General features: G+C 40.1%; 1 protein-coding gene and 1 long non-coding RNA gene across 4 annotated transcripts in view; one reads left to right on the plus strand and one right to left on the minus strand.

Annotated features, from left to right (window-relative positions):
* Nucleotides 1-22,433, plus strand: part of LOC309369976 — a 260,636-nt gene that overhangs the window by 110,045 nt on the left and 128,158 nt on the right. The window lies entirely within an intron of this gene.
* RNF13 (ring finger protein 13) overlaps nt 1-22,433 on the minus strand; it is a 46,402-nt gene that overhangs the window by 22,658 nt on the left and 1,311 nt on the right. Inside the window, exons 1-4 of one of the 3 annotated variants that reach the window (XM_081911303.1) lie at nt 22,283-22,416; nt 12,520-12,646; nt 9,381-9,461; nt 3,654-3,779 (exon numbers count right to left, since the gene is read on the minus strand). In XM_081911303.1, the coding sequence (XP_081767429.1) occupies nt 3,654-3,779; nt 9,381-9,461; nt 12,520-12,633 (321 nt within the window). In that variant the 5' untranslated portion in view covers nt 12,634-12,646; nt 22,283-22,416. Of the gene's footprint in view, nt 1-3,653; nt 3,780-9,380; nt 9,462-12,519; nt 12,647-22,282; nt 22,417-22,433 lie in introns of those variants that run through there. The other 2 variants (XM_081911304.1, XM_081911302.1) reach the window with 2 other exon arrangements.

Here is a 22,433-nt window from a genome sequence, read left to right on the forward strand (position 1 = left end):
TATACCGAACACACAGGGTTAGATCAATCCTCCATCCAAGACTGGCTCCTTTCCGCTGGATAATGGGAACTGCTGGATGCAACTCACTGGGCCCATTTGGGCAAGCAATCACACCTCAGCATAGTAAAGCTGAGATATTGGCAGAACTGGCACTTGTACAGGTGCCACATAGTACCTGCACTGCATCTATAAAAACTCAATCATTTAGTGGCAGCACTGACACTTTGGAACTCCCTGCCCATTGACCTTCACTGTATTATTTTCAGTGCCTTCTTACGTAGATGTGTCTACATGTATGTTTAGAAAGCTTGTATGAGTTTTGATTTGTTTTAGTGTATTCTATTGTGGTTTTAACTTTCTGTATGCTTTAAATTTGAATTATGGTGCTGGAGGAGACTCTTGAGAGTCCCATGGACTGCAAGAAGATCAAACGTATCCATTCTTAAGGAAATCAGCCCTGAGTGCTCACTGGAAGGACAGATCCTTAAGCTGAGGCTCCAATACTTTGGCCACCTCAGGAGAAGAGAAGACTCCCTGGAAAAGACCCTGATGTTGGGAAAGATTGAGGGCACAAGAAGAAGGGGACGACAGAGGACGAGATGGTTGGACAGTGTTCTCGAAGCTACAAACATGAGTCTGACCAAACTGCGGGAGGCAATGGAAGACAGGAGTGCCTGGCGTGCTCTGGTCCATAGGGTCACAAAGAGTCAGACACGACTAAACAACTAAACAACAACAACATGCTTTAAATTATGGTTGTAAATTTTGTAGTGGTCATTTTATTGTTGTAAACCACTTTGATGCTTTTTCTACAATCAAGTGGTATATAAATTTAATGAAATAAATAAATATGAACATGCCTCACATAGCTTGGTGAGAAGGAGCTGGCACATTGGGACATCTCCATTAACTACAGCTTCCCATTAAGTCTGAACTAGGCATTAATGGGGAATGGTTTCCAAAAAAGCTAGAATATGAAGCCAACTTTAAAGCATGGCTTAAAATTCTAGATAGTTTAGAAGCCATTAACCACCAATAACCAGTTTTGGTGTAGCAGGAAACTATTCTTAACTAACACTTCCTAGCTCATGAGAATGGAAGAACAAATCAATTGTGTGAGTGTGCAAGGCTCGTTCAAATGTAGCTGCTATTTAGTAAGTACTTTCAAAATCAATTAACAAGTTTTTTTGCCCAAGTAACTAGAACAGTACAGGCAATGATAATAGAAGAGAAAAAATGTGTAGAGAGTCTATATGGTTTTTTTGCAACTAAGTTTATTTATACACGGTACATGCACACCTTGGAGGACTACAGAAAGTTTTGTCTACTATGGTGTATGTAGTAGCACTATAATCCTAGAACACCTAGGTAATTTACCCAGGATTTTAAGCACTGAAAATTAAAAGGCAGTGGTGGGCCACAAGTTAGCCACTCCTGCTCAAGCCCAACATTTCAGGCTTTGATTTGACAATGCTGTTTTGCTTTCCTGCTCTCACTTCCAGAGGTGACATTAGCAATGCAGCATTATAGTATTCCGTCCCATCTAACAAAAGCAACCCTAAGGCTGTCAAAGCTCCTGCTGTAAAAATGCATGCCATTCCTTCATCTATTTGTGAAAATTTATTCCAAGATTGTTCCAGCTTCAAAGTGGCTTGCTCTTATGACAAAAATAAAAGGAGTATGGGAATCAGAAACCTATTGAATAATGAATAGCATGCCATAGTGTTAATGGTATTCAGCCCCAGAATGGAAAGGATAATACTACACAAAACTAAAAGAAAGGGGGAAAGTTACTTTCCTGCGAGACATTTCTCTGCTGTCATTAAAGTTTTTGTAAATTAGGATCAGCCTTCTCCTAATACATTGCATCTGTTGGAATTATAGCCACCAGTGTAGTACCTAATGCAAAGTGTTTATTTCAGTTTAGATTATTTCTAGAATACCGAGATGCTTTAGTTTTCCATCTTGCAACTGCAAGGATGGGCAGATGATAAGAGCATGTCTAAGAACATGAGAAGAGCTCTGCTGTATCGGACCAAAGGTCCACCCAGTCTCAGCTTCCGGTTCTCACCGTGGCCAACCAGATGCCTATGGGAAGCACACAAGCAGGACAAGAGAGCAAGAGAACTCTAAGCATGAGTGCTCCCCAGCAACTGGCATTCAGAGGCATACTGCCTTAAACTGTATTCAATGTGAACTAAGCAACAAAGTTTCATTCCACGTATCTTAAAGTGGAATCTTTAGATAATGTTACATTTTATCTTTTATCCTAAACACTGTTGTATACTGCCACACAATGGGATGCCCTTCAAGTGTTTCTGAATTTTAATCCCCATCCTCCCTTACCATTAGCCATGCTGGCTGGAGCTGAGGGGAGTTGGGAAACCAGTACAGTCATACCTCGGGTTGAATGTGCTTCAGGTTGAGTGCTTTCAGGTGGCACTCCGTGGCAACCCAGAAGTAACGGAGCGCATTACTTCCGGGTTTCGCCGCTCGTGCATGCGCAGACGCTCAAAATGACGTCACGCACATGCGCAGAAGCGGCAAAACGTGACCACGCACGCACAGATGCGCTGTCACATCTTATGTTCCATTCAGGATGTGAACGTGGCTCTGGAACGGATCCCGTTCACATCCCGAGGTACCACTGTATATGGAGGGCACCTCGTTGGCTACAATAACATCCCTACAATGGCAGCATAACATCAGGTGATTTGGTTTTTAATCAGTGTATGCCAACAGTAAGTCATTTAAATGGACTGCTAGGGGCACTCCACTCAAATATGGTACTCTCATTTTATTTTTTCCATTTGGGCGTGCACAATTTTTCATTAGGTTCAACTTTGTCCACAAAAAATAATAATGTAGTATTTCCACCCACACTCCCAATACTACAGATGAGGTGAAAGCTATACAATATTCAACAAAAACATTTTATATATTACATAAGAACCTATCCGGATCAGACAGGCATAAGAGGAAACCATTGTTTCCTGCTACATCAGGGCTGGAGGATCTCTTTCAGTCCAAGGGGCACACTGCCTCATGAACAACTTCAAGGGGTCACATGCCAGTGGTGGTGGAACCAGAACAACCAGATATAACTCTTTCCTATGTACAGTAGGCTACACTCCATCAAGTATGCCCTCATAAATGTGCTTCCAGGGAAATCATATGATCCTACCCTCTAATACAAGTCAACCCCCCACAACCCCCACCCCCAGCACTGTTCCTTCTTTACAGAACAGAAATGAGGGGTCCACAACAGCAACACTGATAATACTGATTTTGCTGAGGGTAAGTATCTGCATGCAATCTTTTTTAAGACACAAGCCACTTTGAGGTTTTATTACAATCAAGTGGTATATAAATCTTGTGAAATTAAGAAAAATAGAGCCGATCAAAGTAAAGCACAAATTTTTACACTTTAAATGACATTCAGAACATTAATCAATGATGCAGAAAATGACTAAAAGAATATTTATGTAGAACCCAAGCAACTACCATAAATGGTGAAAATTGGTAACACGTTCCTAAAGAAATGTGTATGTATACACCAGATCTGCATGGCTCTTTTTAAAAGAACAAACTAAAGATTATTCTGAATCCTTAGAAACACTGTTCAGAATCCTTACATATGAGAAATTACCTACCTTTATATCAAAGTTGCAATCAAGTCTTCTGATTAATACAATGAATTCATGAGATGTGTTGTCCTTCAGAGGTGGAGGAGTTATGGGCTCACATGCATTCTCGGGTTTTGAATTTATTAGAAAACCCTGAAAGACATTTTCAAAAGCAAATCAATCAGTTCTCAGTCACAAAATGGCTGCATAAGTAGAAGCTACTTGCCTCATATCATTGAACTCCAATGCAAGTTGTGAAAATTCTTAACACTGCAGCTAGTGAAAATAATTTTGACCAGATTGATACATGTAGCAGTGGTAGAACAGACTATACTATTTTAAGATGCTGGTGACAGCACACTTTTTTTCAATGCCCCTGTATTTATTTTAAAGACAATTCCTTTAACTAGAAAACTAGTATGGAGGGAACAACATATTATATGTTGGTTTTGTATCCACAAGTAGTTGGTTTTCCACCGGTGAGCATAAAGAAACTATATTAGGGTGTGTTTTAGAACCTTTATATGCTGTTCTCCATATCCTTTGATTAGAAGACGGGATCAGAACCCATGGCTATACATTTGGTTTCAAATTTAAAGCAGGAAGTGAGCTGGGGAAGAAGTTAGCAGCCAGCAGCAGTTCTGTTTAGCTGATTGCAGCCTTTGGGAACTCATGTCCAGGACTTGTAAACAGGAATGCTGTCTCACAGTGTACATATGACCAAGATACACTGGTGGTGAGGGAGCTGCTACAATGACCTGCAGCACCTGTGCCAGAGAAAGTGCAAAACTATACCTGCAGCAAGTGCAAGATGGTTGCCTTGCTGGAAGGTACAGCAACTTAAGGCCCACCTCTCCACACTTGGAGTTATTGGACAAGATGAGGAATTTCTCGCTAGAGAGGAGTGGACTGTCCTGGAACAGTGATGTGGGGCGAGGATGCTCCTAGAGAGGGAGAAGATCGCCCAGTGTAGGAGACAAACTCCTGGAGGAACATGACACACAGAAGCAGGACAGTCAGGGGCCATGCTGTGTCATTGGAGCTGCAAAATCGATTCTATGCCCTCACCTCGGATACCAATTCTGGGCCAGAGGAACAAGAACAGCAGTTGCAGATCTCAGAACACACCGAGGTATAAAACTTTTTAATAATAAATAATAATGTAGACATTGAGAGGTATAAGCTATTCAAAAGGAATTGACCAGACAGGAAGGGAGGAAGAGGAGATTGGCAACTGGCTGGTAATTATTTAGATTTTCCAAGTTCAGGGTGGTGCAAATTATTGTCGTCTCTCCATTTTATCCTTCTAAGAATGTTGTGAGGTAGGGAAAGGCTGAGGGACAGTGGCTGGCACAAGGTCACCCAGGGAGCTTCATGGCTAAGTGGAGATTAGAACCCTGGTCTCCCAGGTCATAGGCCAATCCTCTAACCCTTACACGACATTGGCCCTCTTACATATGCCTATTTTTAGAAAGTTCTCGCCACAATGATTAGAAACATGGTAGATCATTTTATGACACCAGGAAACGAAGAGTTTATAATTTAAATAAAGTAGTAAGGGGGGCTTAAGTTCAGAAAAACCTAAAAATCATCAAAAGTCAAAGTATGGTATAACTTGTAATGACAACTTGTCAAGTATGAAAGAGATATGTTTCTAGTACCACTTCACCTGGGCATTAATCCAACAAAGCACTTAAGTGTTTACTTCGTTTTAAACATGCACACTGTCTCATGAAAGCTAAAGCTTAAAGTTAAGCATATGCTGAAGTGCTCTACTGGAGTGAAGCCTGCCAATTTCAGTGTTTTAAAAGCAGAACTCCACTAATGAAGCTTTCAGGTACTTTCATGGGCAGCATGATGGTAGGATTTTTATTGCAATCTGCATTTAAAACATGGCAGGTACTGGGTAGCATTCATTTCTATCACCTTGTTCAAGCAAGCCTTTCAAATCTGGAATAATTGCTGGATTTTTAAAGGAATCACTTTCAAGTGATTCCCCGCCTGCCCACCCCAAGAAAGGAAAGGCAGGAAATGAAATATTCAGAACACCCAAGGTTACTTAACAAGGATGAGCTATTTCGCCAAATAAATGTAACCAATCTTCTGTATACACAGATCAAAGCAGCTGGAATTAAAAAAGAGCATGTCACAACTTGCTCTCTCTCCTCAACACAGGTTTAGGAATCTTCTCTTATTAACTATTTGGTGACAATTGCTATTGTGAATCAATATACAGTATTAGGAACAGCATTATGGTTTTAGGAATAAAAAGCAAGCAGTGCATTTAGCCTTGTTTGAACATTGTCTTCACCCAAGTTTCAATGTTCAGCAGTTCTGAAATAGTGTGACCAGAAAACTTTATGCTGTTAGCTAGGGATCCCAAAACAGCTGGAGGGCCGAGTTTGGGGGTGTCTGACCTTTAGCAAAGCAGATGGAGCCTTCTCCTCTACCAATATGAACGCCAATAGTGAGGAAGTTCCAAGTGTGCATCAGAGCACCCACCTCCACGTGTCACTACTTCAGCAAGCAACTGTTTCCGAGGATATCCTAAAATCCCCATTTTATTTATCTACTGTGCTTTGTATCAAGTTTCGTATTCACTATAGGCTAACATACAATGGATACCTACAACCATACTTCAAAAAAGGAGGAACGTGTCTTCCAGGTGTATGACTATTTCATTATAGGGCAAGGAATTCCTATAAATTTGAATACTTGTCCAGTCTGTTGTACATTCGGAAGTTCAGCTGCTCTCAATGAATTTAATATCAGTATACATCTTACCATTCTCCACTGCTTCCCAGTTTCCCACATTAATAGCAGAATTTTCTGTGTTGCTTTCCTGAACTGCAAATCTGAATAAAGACTGGCACTAAAGCAAATGCTCTACTGATATATGAAAAAAAAATGAATAGCATTTGGCTGTTGCGTGGTATGTTTTGAAATTAATATAAATAGAATCTTCTCATAATAGCAAAATGGCAATTATCCCAATACCTCTATTTTTTCTTGCAATTCTTATTTCTTGCCTCAAAAATAAAATGAAAACAAAATAAAATTACTGCAACTGTATTTCTACCACCTTCCTGACTATTAGGTCACATGATAAAAGCTTCTTTCATATATGTCTGGATTTTAGATTTCTTCAGCAAAACCCCTATATTTTGTAAAGTTACTTTTAAAAAATCACTATTAGAAAATATATGTACAAGACTCTCAGTAGCCCTGGTTTGAAAAACACTGCTAGCATTTAGCATTCATACTACGCATTAATAGTGACACAATCTGGTGTTTGCAACGATCATGTACTGATTTTAACCTTGAGACACTGAATGCTGCGGCTTGCTGCAATTACATTAGCAGGCAGAGGAGGCAGACCTCAGTCAATATCCAGAGAAACCAAAATGCTCTTGGAATATGTTGCACTACAAACAGTAGTACAACATACTGCTGCTTCCTAGTTCCAATAATAATAATAATAATAATAATAATAATAATAATGATTTTTATTTATATCCCGCCCTCCCCAAAGGAAGCCGGGCTCAGGGCGGCTAACAACAATCAAATAATCCAACATTCTAAAAACATTTCATTATAAAAATTAATTAAAATCAAATTGATGGCAACCGTTAAGCAAAATTCTGTGCAGATTGCCAGAGGAGGAAGTCAGGCTGCACCCTGACCAAAGGCCTGGTGGAACAGCTCTGTCTTGCAGGCCCTGCGGAAAGATGTCAGGTCCCACAGGGCCCTAGTCTCTTGAAGTCCCTTATGTATTGTTACACATCAGAAACTGTGAAGGGCTAGATGGTATCATATATACGGTGGTATCAAGATAAAGATCCTCATCCAATCCTGAAAGTCTTTACATTAACAGTAAATCAGCTCTAGGTGTTACAGAGACATCTGAGGAGGATCAAAGTTGTGGGTAGTGTTCTCACAATCTCCAAACCACTTATTCTCAGAACAAACAATACTGTCTTTGAGGAGATGTACAAGTGAGTTCAATACTGCAACCGACTGCCCGCTATTCTCTGCCCTAAGTCAAGAGTACCACAAATTCTGGAAAAGACAACATCAGAGAGGAGGCCCTATGGCCCTCAGATGCTGCTGGACTACAGGCTCCCCCCTTTCCAGGTACATATGGTTGTGCTCATGTCTATCAAGAACAAGCTGCTTCACAAGGATCTATGGCCAGAACATGTGTCACCACAATTCTAACGGCTGAAATAAACTAAAGTATGATTTTCCTTGGTTCTTTCATAATTCGAATTGCCAGGGTTTGGGTGGGAGGCTACTACAGTTCTTAAACCAAATTGTTCTAAGAACATTGTTTGTCAGCATTGTTTAAAAAAACTTTTTGCTAAGTTTTTGTATTTTGTAGAGGTCCTTGAGCATACACATTCATTAAGGCTGTAAATGTTTAGAATCAACTGAAAGAAACACAAAAGATGACTCACAGCCATTGTTGGACAAGGACATATTGTCCAAGAATGTCTAACTAAAGAAAGTGTTCAAAATGCAGAAGTCACTTATATTTGACTGAGAGTCACTGGCTACAGCGGAAACCCTGAATCAAACTGCAATTGGGGTATTGCAACAAGTGTACAATTGTTATGGGACAATCAAATAAGATAAGAACTGCAAGCACGCATTAAAATATAGTATGGTTATTTATGCTAAGGTTTGTTTTAGACAGGATCAAACTTGGCTGTTATGTTTTATCAGTTTTAAAGCTAACTAACTGATAGCTTAGACCAACTTCATTTGAGGAATAGTTGCATATCAGAAGTATTATAAGCAAAATCAGGAGCAATAAAAACATTTCCTAACAGGTCAATCTTGTGCAGATTTCCTCAGGATTCAATCCCACTGAGTTACTGTCATGCAACTAAGCACAGGACAATCCGAGGACAAGAAATAAAGCCTGTGAAGTTAATAGGAGGACACTTATTTCAGGTAGGTTTAGGGTTGGGTCCTTGATGAAAGGAAGACCTACTGTTTGCCACAGAAGGGGGGAAAGGTGATTGCTCCAGAGGGAAGATCTAGAATCATTGGGTGAAAACTGCAGGGAAGCAGATTTTGATTAAACATTAGTAGAAGCTTCCTAACTGTAGGAGATGTTCAGCAATGTAAAAGGCTGCCTTGGAAGGTGGTGGAATCGCCTTCATTTTAGGTCAGAGATGTTGCAGTTGTATCCTGCACTGCAGGTCCAACATTGAGCAAGGGCTGACCTCCCACACTCCTTCCAACTCTGTAATTTTAGAGAGCCAGATACTAGATTAGTATCATTCTAAAGCCAAGCCTTAGTTTAAATGTTCTGGGCTCTGTCTTTTACTTGACTGCTTTCTAATAACATCTTCACATAGAAGTCCAGTGGTTGTCATAAATGCTTTTCTGCAGGTTTATCTAAGGGTTTATATCTCAAAGCTTTATTTCTCAACACCCTGTCCCTTAATTAATCACCAAGGATTATAAAAGTATTCTTCAAATCCTCCACACTAGAAAGAAAAGTCTTTGCATTGTCTTCCGTTGCTCAAGGCAACACTATTGGCAGAATGTTCTTTCTTTTCTTTTCTTACTATAGGGACACAGTCGTGCCTACCACCTTTTCCAGCTGATTTTGGATTAAGTCTGTTGCGCAGTTGTAAAATCCATAGAGCCAATTGAGACTAAGCTACGTATTAAGAACTCACAAAGCACCATGTTAAATTTTCTTTATTTGCTCCTATTTTGTGACTTGCTGTTGCTTCTTACCTTCAAGCCTTCCGTCGGGAGTCTGTAGCCAAATCTTGCTGGCAGGTCATCAAATGTTTGTGTTACATTTTCAAAATTAAACTAAAAGCAAAAGGAAAGTGAAGGATTATATTATGTACTAAACTGGAAAGGGGACCATATAAAACCATTGTCATACTACTAAGAAATAAGATACCAATAGCACAAATGATTCATTTCTCAAAGTACAGTTCAGCTGTCTCAACAAAATCTTGTCATATGCCCCACATTGTGCCCAGGACCAGCCCCTGAAGTTCCTTTCTTCACCTAATGACCTGCTTCAGTTTCAGTTTATAACATAGCTCAGCAATATTTTAATTCCCAAGGTTCTTCCACCTTCAAACATTTTTGCAATGAGTTAAATGCTGAACAACTCTTTGGAATTGTTCCAGTTCCTTAAATTTCACTGTAAAGTCTGCTTTTACTGTAAAAAGGATGTGCAGTAAACAGCAAAAAGTGGTTTGCAAAATGTTTTAACATAAAAGTTTTTAATCCTAAACAGTCTTTGCTAATTTTTCTACAACAGACCAACAGACTAACACGACAAGCCCCTGGAAATTGTTACAAAGCAAAATCAAGACTATGTCTTTTAAATGGACAAAACAGGCAGTGTGTGTTTTGAAAGCATTGTAAAATGCTTTCTTTATGGAAGTTCAGAATCTACAACCGTCAGATTGCAGAAACCCACTAAAATTATGTAATCCGCATTCTTTTTCCTGAGCTCTTTTTATGCTTCTGACCAAAGTAAAAAAAAGGGGGGGCATTTTAAATCCAATTAAGTAAAATAAAAGTTATGTTTTTAACATACTGCAAGGAAGAAAATGTACCATTTGTGAAAACTGAACTAGAGCCAACTAGAGCCAAGTGTGTTTGTAATAGTGAATCCTTGTCATAAGCGGAGGACTTTTTGGTCAAAAGAAATAAGGGACTCTTTTATTAAATACAGATTCCTGGGTTGACCACAGGCTTAATGCAGATGGGGGAAGAGCAAAGAATGGAGAATTTGCTAGGAGAGAACAGCTGTCACAGAAAAAACACTGTTTAAAGAAGCTACTAAAAGGGGGGGAGTGGAAAAACAGAGGGGAAGGAGTAAGTTCTGCAATCCCACATTATTGCTGGCAAAGATTTCTTTTCTTTATAAATGAAGAGAGGCACTACAGCTCAAGCTTGCATGACAGTAATACTATATCCAGTCCTGTAAGCCTGGATGACCTAGGAGGGGAGAAAGCTTTATTGGAGTGTATATGTTAGGGAGAAAGCAATGAGAGATTCCCCCTCCCCTCTTTCTCAGTACAGGAACTAAGGGCGTTCCAATGAAGCTGATTGGCAGGAGTTTCAAGACTGACAAAAGAACGGACGTTTCACATTCATTAATTTCTTGCAACAAGTGAATGGAGTGTAATGGTCATACAAAGGGAAGTGCGGGAGACTGTAGATTAGAGAACACTTAGAAATGGCCAAAAGCAGGGACCACCATCATGTTAAACCATAGTTTGTTTTAAACTATGCTTTAATGTGAACAAGCAACATATTGTTTATATTTAAAACTTATATCCTTCCCTCATCACAAGACCCCAGTGTGAATCGCAAACACATAGAACAAGGTAATAAAACCAATAGTAGCAACAGTTCCTACTACACAAGCCAATCTTGCAGCTTTAAAAGGCACGGGCTCAGGAGGTGCCTGAAGATACAGAATGTTGGTGCCAAAGTAACGTCCAGAGGAAGTATGTTCCAAAACCATGGTGTTACTGCTGAGAAGGCTCTCCAACAGGTCAGTGACCCCCAGATTCTACTTAAGCCTGGAACTACCAGCAGTGCTTCCACAGGAGTTCTCGTGCCCCAGGCTGGATGGTATAGGAGAGGCATTCTGCCGGTAACCAGGTACTAACCATTTAGGGCTTTATATATCAGAACCTTGAATTCACATTAAACCATTGTTTAACATAAACTATGGTTGAATTGAGATACAAACTGGGCCCCTGATTAGAACTGATCAGCCCCAACAGACTAGCTCACTATACACAGTAACTTTATCAAATCGAAACAGCAGATCAAAAGCAATATATCACCCCATGCAGGCATTCCTACAGCAATTCCTCTTTGCATTGGAGACATTTTACTACCTTCTTTGCTATATAATGCATGTTTACAAGTTCTAAGTGGAGACTATTGCAAGTAGATGAACTAATGTAGTGAAGTCCCTTGATTAGAGTTTTACTATCTTAAAATAAGCGTAAACTGCCTAACCCCATATTCATAAGCAGGCATGTGAAAGAAAACAGAAAATGCATACAAATTTGCATTTTTTGCACCCACTGCTTGTAACCTATTACTGCTTGTAACCTATTACATCCCAAATCAGTTTCCACCCGTTTAAAAAAAGGTAAAGGACCCCTGACAGTTAAGTCCAGTTGCAAACAACTCTGGGGTTGCAGCGCTCATCTTGCTTTACAGGCCAAGGGAGCCGACGTTTGTCCGACGACAGTTTTTCCAGGTCATGTGCCCAACATGACTAAGCCGCTTCTGGTAAAACCAGAGCAGTGCACGGAAATGCTGTTTACCTTTCCGTCGGAGTGGTACCTATTTATCTACTTGCACTTTGACGTGCTTTCGAACTGCTAGGTTGGCAGGAGCTGGGACCGAGCAACGGGAGCTCACCCCATCGCAGGGATTCGAACTGCCAACCTTCCGATCGGCAAGCCCTAGGCTCAGTGGTTTAGACCACAGCGCCACCCTTGTCCCTATTACCTAAAAGCTAGCTCAGATTTTTCAAAGATATTCCTATGTCAGTTTAAGGGTTGAGAGCCCCTTGGATCCTTTGACAACCTCATTGTCTCTTTAGGAATGCTTTACACACACATGGTGTAATTAATGCTGCACTATGATGAACACTCCATCTGCACAAGTATTTCAGCTTGCCAGATGTAAGAAGCCCCCCTTTCGTCTCCCCATGCATTGCTGTGATGCTTATCCAGCCCCTCTCTCAATTTTGGGGTGCTTTGGGGGGGGAGGGACAGCCCTGCTGTACAAGCAGAAGTCCTTGTTCAGTGCTTCCGCTGATGGGGGCCCTTTGGGTGAATCCCAGCCACAGGGGGAGGGGGAATTAAATAATACTTACGGCTAAAATATCTGCTTCCACAGGCAATAGGTTTAAGAAAGCAAACAGCTGAACTGTGAGAATGGTGTAGATTTGAGTGGCAGACAACATTAACATTCCTATTGACAGCAGCATTTTAATTAAATTCCTGCAAGACAAAAACAAAGAAAGTCAAGACTGGCAGAAGGCATTAACACTCTGATCCAATAAATACACATATTTGCTACTGCGCATAAAGTTACTTAAGCAAGTGCAGCTCAATCAAGGCGTTGGCAGCTCTTATGCCAGATTCTACCTCACCCAACCCCAAAAGATTGTTCTGTTCATCAGGCACACAGGTTTGTTCTGATGAAATGCTGAGATAGTAAGCATGTTGTACTTTATCCTACCCCATTCTGCATTTTCCTCATCTTCAATACATACACTTTCTGCTCTGTGACTTCATATCACAGTTATATCATTCTTGGGGATGGGTGCAGTGACAGGCAGCAGAGGAGTGCCATTCTGTCCTCTGAGTTAATGCAAAGTGCTAATCCCAAGCCAAAGCACACGACAAGTGCAAAGATGAATGCTGTGGTGAGTTGCTAGCACAGCAGACACTAAGCTGCACCCCAAACATTGTTCTACCAGTCGAATGGCTTGTAGAAGCAAGATCATAAACAGAGTCAGTCACCCAAGGACTATGCTGAAATATTTTGCTTTATTAATATGCAAGAATAACTTACTTTGAATTTCAACTCCTTTATTATTTTCTTAGAATTGCTAAAAGTTGCTAAGGAGTTGTACCAGACTTTGGCAGGTAGGTGAGATAATTGTTCTCTGCACACGAAGCATAAATGGCTTCTAAAACAAATCTACTAAGTCATTTACAAGTTCTATCAATCAAGTGACACACACTCCTCCAGGCTTCTGCTTTCATTTACATTAATGGTTTCAGTCTTCCAAACACTGATTTATTAATTGAAATCTACTTGTACTAATAGAATCAGAAGGCACTACTAAACCATACTGAAATTGAAATGCTCACTTACAATCTGCTTCACACCTGAAAACCTGCCTACTGTACTTGATTACCACAAGTCATTGCAAAATTAAAGTAAAGTTGGTTATCCTGCTGCAATCTAAGAGCCAATATAAATGCCCCTACATGTATGATTTGAACCTACCAAATTGTGGAACACGAAATGTATTGAAGAAGAAAAGTGTGATCCTCCTAACTAGCCACATTGTGGCAACTAGAGCTTGTGCTAACTTCCAGGCGCTAGCCTAGTACACAGAAGCAGTCACATGCAGGCCAACAGAGCACACAAGTCTTGAAGTTTAGCACATCCTTCAGGGACTACAGGCTCTTGCTTAATTGGACTGTGACTCACACAAGTGAAAAATTCCAAAAACAGATGATGGATCCAAAGATAAACTTCGCTGGGCTTTATTATGGTCTCACTCTTGATTCACATTAGAGAAACTGAAGGCATACAAATTCCAACATTTCTGAGTGGATACATAGGTGCTTTTGAGTTTTAAATGTTTTTATTATTTAAAATATTTCTAAACCGCCCTTTATCCAAATGGAATTTACACAACCTCAGGGTTGTGTCCAGGATACCTCAGGGACCACCTAATCTATTATATACCTGTTTGATCACCATCTTTCCTGAGAGAATCCCTGCTAGTGGTACCCCATGGCTCAGATGTACAGCCTGTATCCACAAGGGGCCACGTGTTCAGTATTCTGTGGAATTTCCTTCCAGTTGAGGTCAAAAAGATTGCCTCCCAGTTGAACTTCCGGTGCCTACTGAATACTTTTTAATTCCAGCAGGCTTTTAAACTGAGAAATTTTATAATTTTTACTCATTTCAGTCTTAATGTTTTGTAGTTCCTATATGCCACAGTACACTATGATTAAGTGATATAAAATCACTCAAATAAATAAGATTAAAACAATTAAAAACATCAATAAATTAAAGCTTGGAGGCAGCAATAAACAACTGTTAAATGAATAAAAGAAAACCCTAAAATGCCTGGGTAAACAGAAATTTTTAATTTGTGACTGCAAGGACTAATATTAGCACTAGCTGTACTTCTTGGGGAGGGCATTCCAATTTGGGACACTACCATTAACTTCATAGATGTCATTTGCCTCTGGTGTTCTGTTCTGCCTTAATTCTCCCACAAAATAAACTGGTCATTGGTTGAGTAGGTTCTTTGATTCCTTGGAAGATGATGAGGCAATCTTCATCAGTGAGAAGAATAGCAATGGCTGTCAAATTTTCAATTGCAGGAAACTGCAGAAATTTGGTCAGGTCCCACTTTCAGGCTTCCCACAGACATCTGGATGGCCATGATGAGAACAAGGTGCTGGACTAGATGGGACACTAGCTTAATCTTGCAGGATCTTTTTATGTTAAGCTTCCCCGAAGAGTACTTTGCCCACCACTACTGATCTTTCCCTATAATGCAAAGTCACAGAGGTACACTGGACATTATTTTGGTGGTGGGGGGGGCTGTTAAAACACACCTCTGTATGAATTGTGGAAATATTAGCAGAGCCCCACCACCCCTGATTTTCAAGAGGTGTCTGGAATCATCAACACTGCTTAACTATCCACGCAGCAAGAGATGGCAGCAGAGGGTTTCAGTAGTACAGTACTATGCTGGGTTGGAATGCATAGTTAACAGCATTAATTTCTTATCATTTCTTATTAATGTTCAAAGGCAAAGTCTGACTTTCAGAAAGGCGTTACACTCTGAGCAGTTGAATCATTCACACAATACATACTCACTTTTTTGGCTCTTGTTTAACTATTTTCTAAAAACTAATTTCAGGCCAGAATCTACTGCTCAACAATGCAAAGATCCTTTAGATGCGTTAACCACCTCAAATACTACAGTGCCCATTATCCTTACACTTCACCAAGTCTAGAGAGCCCTGGCTTTTGAAAGCCGAAAATCTGCATTTCCCATTTGTCAAGGCTTCATGCACTGGTCTCAGAGATGTTCCAACTATCCTGCCTGTAGAAAAATCTCTCTTTGGAAATGGGACAGAGTCATCACATACATGAAGTATTGCACCAGAAATAGGTAAGGTAAAAAGGTAAAGGACCCCTAGACGGTTAAGTCCAGTCAAAGGTGACTTTGGGGTGCGACATTCATCTCTGCTTGCAGGCCAAGGGAGCCAGCGTTTGTCTGCAGACAGCTTTCCAGGGTCATTTGGCCTGCATGACTAAACCGCTTCTGGCACAACGGGAAACCGTGACAGAAGCCAGAGCACACGGAAACACTGTTTAACTTCCCGCCGCAGCAGTACCTATTTGCTCCACGACACACCTGTTAGCACCCATGGCTGTTGAAGTCCTAACCTCAGCTGCCATCATTAGAATCACAGGAGACCTGGAATGGACAATTTGTGAATTAAGTCTGATTGGCCCATCTAAACCTCACTTCCTTTCCATCATCTTCCCTTAAGCTTACTATCCAGCAGTAGCTTAACAGATCTCCTAGCCCTGAGACAACTGAACAAATTGCCACGTCACTGATCTTGCCACCTTATTTCTTCCTATACTGTTGCAATTCATCTTTTAAAGTAGGGCAAGCTTCTTCACTTTTGACAGCTATCAACTATCAGATGCAAACTATTTTCAAATCCCAGTTGCCTCTGAAACAAAAATCAAGCCTAATTAATATTCTGAAAGAGCCCCAAAGCATTCCCCTTCTCCAATACTCCTTTTCACATACTTCTGTAAGTTACTTTTCTGAACCCTAGTCCACTTACAGAATATAATTGAGGCTGTAGCCAGATGTGTTTCCTCATGAAACGTTGAACACAAGCAAAGTCAATAGTTTAATGACTCCACTTTACATGAAGTCCCATTTTTAAAAACCACTTACATTGTTTATAAATGCTTTTAAATACATAAAACTGACAGATCTCTGAAGGTTCTGAACTAACTTGTAGAGCATGAAAGAAAAAGGGGGAAATGAAATCCCAAGAACTTTGATTGCAGAACAACTGTTTTCTTTTTTTATTATTATTAAATATTTTCTTGTTTTACAGAAGTGTAATGTCTCTCGTATTTTTTCCATGGAACATTTTTACAAATCCGTTTCATTTGTTGAAACATTAGGGGGAGGGGGGAAAAGGGGTGGAGGGAGGGAAGATGGGTGGGGGTGGCGATGTTCCTATTATGCTTAATGTATGTAGGGTTTGGTGTCAGCGTTGCTTGTGCTGTTCACTTGTGTTCCTTTGGTGGTGAGAGAGGTTGGGTTTGGCCTAGGGTGTGGTTGTTTGTTTGTGATTGGCTGTGGTAATCTTTGTTTTTGTGTGTGAGTGGGGTGGGTGAATATATGCTATTGCAAGTGTCTGGGCAATCTGATGATGTGTTCCTATTCCGGTAAAAGAAAGAAATAGATACAAGGAACAAGAAAATAAAAGACTATAAGGACTTCATGAACGTGACATCTCCAACTTCCCATTTTACAAACGCTACCACTCATTTTGAAAACAAAAGTAGCTTTTAATGTTTATTAGTTTATTAGTTTTTTTGCCTGGCGTGCTCTGGTCCATGGGGTCACGAAGAGTCAGACACAACTAAACGACTAAACAACAAGTTTTGGAAATCAAAGTATAGAATATTCTCCAACACAAATCTTGTAGCAGGAATGAGGAACTTCAGGACTGGGGACCTTCTATTTCTCCACAGCCCACAGGACTCACTGGCCCTTTTCTGCTCCCTCCTCCAGTTTTTTGGCCTGGCTGGAATGTGACCTTCAACTGCTTGCCTGGATGGGCAGATGCATACATACAAAACTCTGACCTGTGTGACTGGACTACAAAGATAAGAATCATATTCATTGTACCACCACCACTGGCATGTGGCTCCCAAAATGTTGCCTACTAGGGAAAGTGGCCCTTAAGTTGATAAACAATTCTCAACCCATCTTTCAATAACACAGCAGCATAGAAGAGTTCCTATCCTGTTGGAAATATGAAAGATAGATTAAAGGTGTACAGGTAAAAGAAGTACTGACAAGATTTCAATAGGACACTATTAGTTAACTCTCTTGCTAAATAAATGAGGGAGAAAAAGCCACAGCAGTTTCACCTGTGAAAGGTAACTGCTATCTTTGGTCTCAAACGAAAGGAAAAGCAGCCCACATTTTACTTTTTAAAAAATAATAATCAAATTTGGGACAGAAAAGAAGTAGTTGGCATATCTGTTAGCTTTGGGTAAAAAAATAAGTCACTGGTGGTAGGGAAGAATGGGCTGTGCATGCAAATTTTAATTTGCGATTAGTATTTTAATAAACCAACCTACAAATATACTGATTAAAACTGGAGAGGCCCAGTAGGAATAGTTATACAAACTCATTTTGGATCTTTTTAATATATATTTATTAAAAATGCATGCATGCCTTTTTAAAACCTCAAAGGTGGCTAATAACCAAAAGCAAGAACATTAGAATAAATAAGAACATCTCAGCATTTTAAAATAAGCTATATCTATAATCCATAAAGCCACCAACGCTGTCAGTCCTCAATAATTCAATGGTATACCTTTTACTATATTTAGTAGGAAAGCAAGCATCTTTATGATATGTGGGGGAGTACTGCTATCCTTGAGTATGAATAGCACTTTACAAAGCATAAAAGTCAAATTCCTGCCCAAAGGAGTTACAATCTAAAATACAACACAAAGGAGTCAGAGTATGATAGAGGCAGTGTAAACAGCGGGAGAATATCTATTATTTGAGTTATATATACTTCAGGTTAGTTACAATGGGATATGTAGACTACAGGGTATATGAAACGTTCGTGGAAAAGTGAGTTTTTGAGAAAAGATTAGAGAGTTAGCAAGTGGCATTATAATCAGGAAGGCCAGGTGAAGACTGGAAAATATTCTCTCCCCCACAACCACACCTCCTTCTTCCAATTAGTTCCCCTCCCCATCCAGCTCTATATTGGCTTGTTCTTGCTACCCTTACTGGGCACTGTTTTGTTGGGGCAGGGGGCAGTTTAGAAACTTGACACTCCACTTTACACCCAGATAGAGCAGTCAATACCTAATTTTTGAGAGCAGGGCTTTATTTTCCTCCAGAGGAATAACTCACTTCTTATATGGGAGAAAATAAAAGGCACATACTCAGGAACACTTAACCTACCCCCTAACCCAATGCTTAGACCAACAGCAGGCTCTCATTCCTCTTGATTGTAACCCAGATAGAAGCTTGTTTACCTTGCCCTACAGAACTAAAAACAGACCCATCCCTTGTCTACAGAGTCTCATTCTGACTGCATAGACATTCCCTGACTTACGCTTCAATATGACTCAATGTGACTTAGTGAGCACCTACCAGGGATATTTGAATCCAGGTATTGGAGCATGTTTTGGTTCACTGGGCCAGGCACCTTCCACCTGAAAGGAAAGGTGGCCCAAGTATTTTGGTCCTGTCTTTTCCACCCCAAGACTTAAGTGCACCAATGGAAGGGACATTGTGCAATATTTGTGAAGCTACAGGAACTGCATCTGCCACCTAAATACAGGGGTGCTGTATTTTGCTTCTCAGTACACCTTTCCCTAAGGCAAAGCAATAGAAATAGATACTGTGCCTACACCCCATTTAGAAGGCCAGGTAGCTTCACGATACCCACTCAGAAGCCAAGTCACTGGCTCCTGAAATTAGAGCAATCCAAGAAGACAGCAAATTAGGTTAGGACATGATGAAAGCAACTGGAAGATCAGGCTGCTCAATACCATAACTAGGGAAACAGCTTAATCATTTTGCTCTCAGAATTTTCCTGAGCACCTGAGAATTTTCCTGAGCACAGGAAGCTGCCTTATACAAAGCCAGATCATTGGTCCATCAACTCAGTATTCTCTACAGCAACCGAGAATCAGATGTCAAGGGTTTCAGACAGCGGTCATTCCAAACCCTATCAAAAGCTCAGAGTTCCAAGAATCGTTCTTACTAAGGAACAATTATGTGTGACACGGGAACACGGGTCTTCAGACTGTTGGGGACTCAGAAATGGAGGGTCATATTTGAGGCTAAGAACTGCCCACGCCTCTAGTGCAATTTACATATACCTTTAAGGGGTTGATCTTCACCGACCTCCTCTTCAAATGGTTTTTATATAAGATAAATGCCCTAGCCTTATTCCATACTCTCCTGGTTCATGTTAGGCTGCTTCAGGGTTGCCTACTGAACAGGCAACAAAGCAATAGGGTGGACTGTTGGAGAGATGGAAGTGTTAGGGGCCTTGAATCCTTGCTTCAGGCAATATATACACCCAAACTGGTCCAATGCAGCTTGGAGCTCTAGCTAGAAAACTTGTAGCTTCAATCTGCCAAGTCAGAAGATCAGTTGACTCACAAGCCCAGTATAAAGACATTTCTCATTTTAGAAGTTATGTAGTTGAATAAAAGATCCAATCTTAATTCTCCAAGTGCCTGACAGCTGTCCCAGAAACCTTCTCTCTTCCTGTGCATCTGATGGGTGAGCTTTAATCTGTTTCTCAGATTTTGTCTTTTTATTCTTCACAGTCTCCCACAGGGTGCTTTTCCAGATTGGAATTCCCTGCTCTTCTAGCAAGTGATAATCCTCTCAAGCTGTTGACCAACTCCCTGAGACCCAAGTGCCTACAACAAATTAGATCATAGCTGGGCAGGGATCTTCCTTGGTTTGGCCAATGTTCCATTAACACATAAGAAGGAGGAGCTAGTCACCCAATACACATTTAACAGTAGAAATAACACTTAAGCTTATGTTTTGAGAAACACATCAGCTATACTACTTATCTAATAGAGGAAGTTTAATCTGGAAAGTATGAAAAGAGCATGTCCAGAACTTCTTTATTTTTGCTCTGACAGATTTAGTTGAAAACAAAGTGATACTGAACAGCTGACCTACTGTGTGAGAGACCTGTGGCTTCTTCACCATTTACACAGAAATAATCCATATGCAAATATACTGACTGCTTTATCAGACAATACAAGATGATCAGCAGTGTGTTAAACTAACAGCAGTCTACCAAGCACGTCCCTGGCAATCTGTAAGAACTAAGAGCTCAGTGCTCTCTGAATTCTAAAGTGCATTAAATGCAAATAAAAATGAAAGTATCTTCTCAGTATCACATTTCCATCTAAGTAACAGCAATGCCAGGTGATTGGAAAGGACTATATAATTCATTCTTTAGAAAAGAAAGGATGCAGTGAGACTAATATGAGCCCATTTTGTTAGAAACAGATGTAGTCTACTGTTGTTTATTATAACAGTTAACATCCTGCCTTTCTGAAAATGAAATGAGATGAAATGAAAAGAACAGATATATAATCTAATCACCAAATTGCTCCTTAAACCTGGGTTCCAGTAGACACAATGGAATGTTTAGGTACCAGAGGTTCCCCCCAATGGGATTTATCATCATCATTCTTCATGTCGTTTCTATACTGCTTTATATTTTAAAGAACAAATCTCAAAGCAGTTTACAACACATTAAAACAACAAATAAAATAATCCAGAATAAAACAATTTCAAGCTTTAAGGGAAATATTTCAGATCCTTCTCTACGTGACATTATGCTTTTCCCAGTCACCAACCTGGCATCCAGAGATCTCCACATGGTCGCAATTTGACCCATGCCAAGAGCAAAACACGCCTGGCTAATTTCTAGCACTGCATAGAATCTGAATTGTAGAGTTGGAAGGGACCACAAGGGTAATATAGTCCAACTATACTATGTCTACTATACCTAGCATAATTCTAGTATTTTTTAAAAAAAGAATTCAAACAGGTTTTGAATCCTATTCTATTGCTTACAAATTCTGTAATTTATTTTCTAAACTAAGAAGAGAATTCAAAATTATTCTGATTATTTTCTTACCATGGTGATTTCTTAATTATCTTGAACAAGTCCCTTCTACTGGGGGACAACTGAAGTCTGATATTCAGCAGATGATTTCTTCAAGGCTTTGAGTTCTTATCATGGCAATTACCATTTGGGAATTAGAAAAACAGAACAGCAGGGCCCACTCAATGGCTCAGGCTGCCTTTTGACTCTTCCAAGAGATAGCACCAGTGTTTCCTTGCTTTCATCTTCCCTCACCATATCTTTACCACATGTGTTATCTCCGATACTGCAGGCCTGTGTGCAGCATTTAAGTAAACTTTAGGCACTTTATCAATGAATGTTTTTTAAAGCCTATTCTCAAGCTGCACAATCAAATAATGTTTTTAGGATATGCCATCACAATGACTGTTTCAGCTATATCAGTGCCACCAACAAATTTCAAATTGAACAGAAAAATCTGCTGTGCCAGCAGCTATCTGCTACAGCACAGAAACAAAAGCAGCTATAGATATAGCCTTCAGTGGCCACATAGTGGGATCCCTGTGTTTAAGATAATCATAACATCACAGTAACATCACAAATAAGGCTCTTAAATTTATCCAATGACCTGGGAAAGGGAGAGGTTGGTGCAATCACTACCAGTATAAGCAGCCAATTGGTTGTAACATCTCACAGCTACTATCTGCTACTACCATAATAGTACAGGCAGGTGCAGGAAGCACCCAAACAATAAGTATATTAAATAGAGGTTTTTAGTAGCAAAATTACAGTGCAATGCTGAGTAGAATGGGAACTGCTTCCAGGGTGCAGCCTTAGCTGCTAAACAGCAAAAACTCAGGACAAGTGACAAAATTAGAAGTCAACTTGTCCCAGTACAGCCAGCACATTAATAAATGGTAAATCCCAATGTCTTACTGCAATTGTAAAACTACCTACCCAAGTAAGCCTACAACACACTTGTAAAGGCATGCTCAGCTTTTACCAGATTTCCAGGAAGCTTGATAGTTGCAGAGCAGTCACTTTAAAACGCTTCCCCGCATATCCTTGCTGTCCAAATAGGGCATTCTTGGCTACACAGAGGAAGGAA

The sequence above is a fragment of the Podarcis melisellensis genome, assembly GCF_964234715.1.
Source record: "Podarcis melisellensis genome assembly, chromosome: 5".
Lineage (NCBI taxonomy): Eukaryota > Metazoa > Chordata > Lepidosauria > Squamata > Lacertidae > Podarcis > Podarcis melisellensis.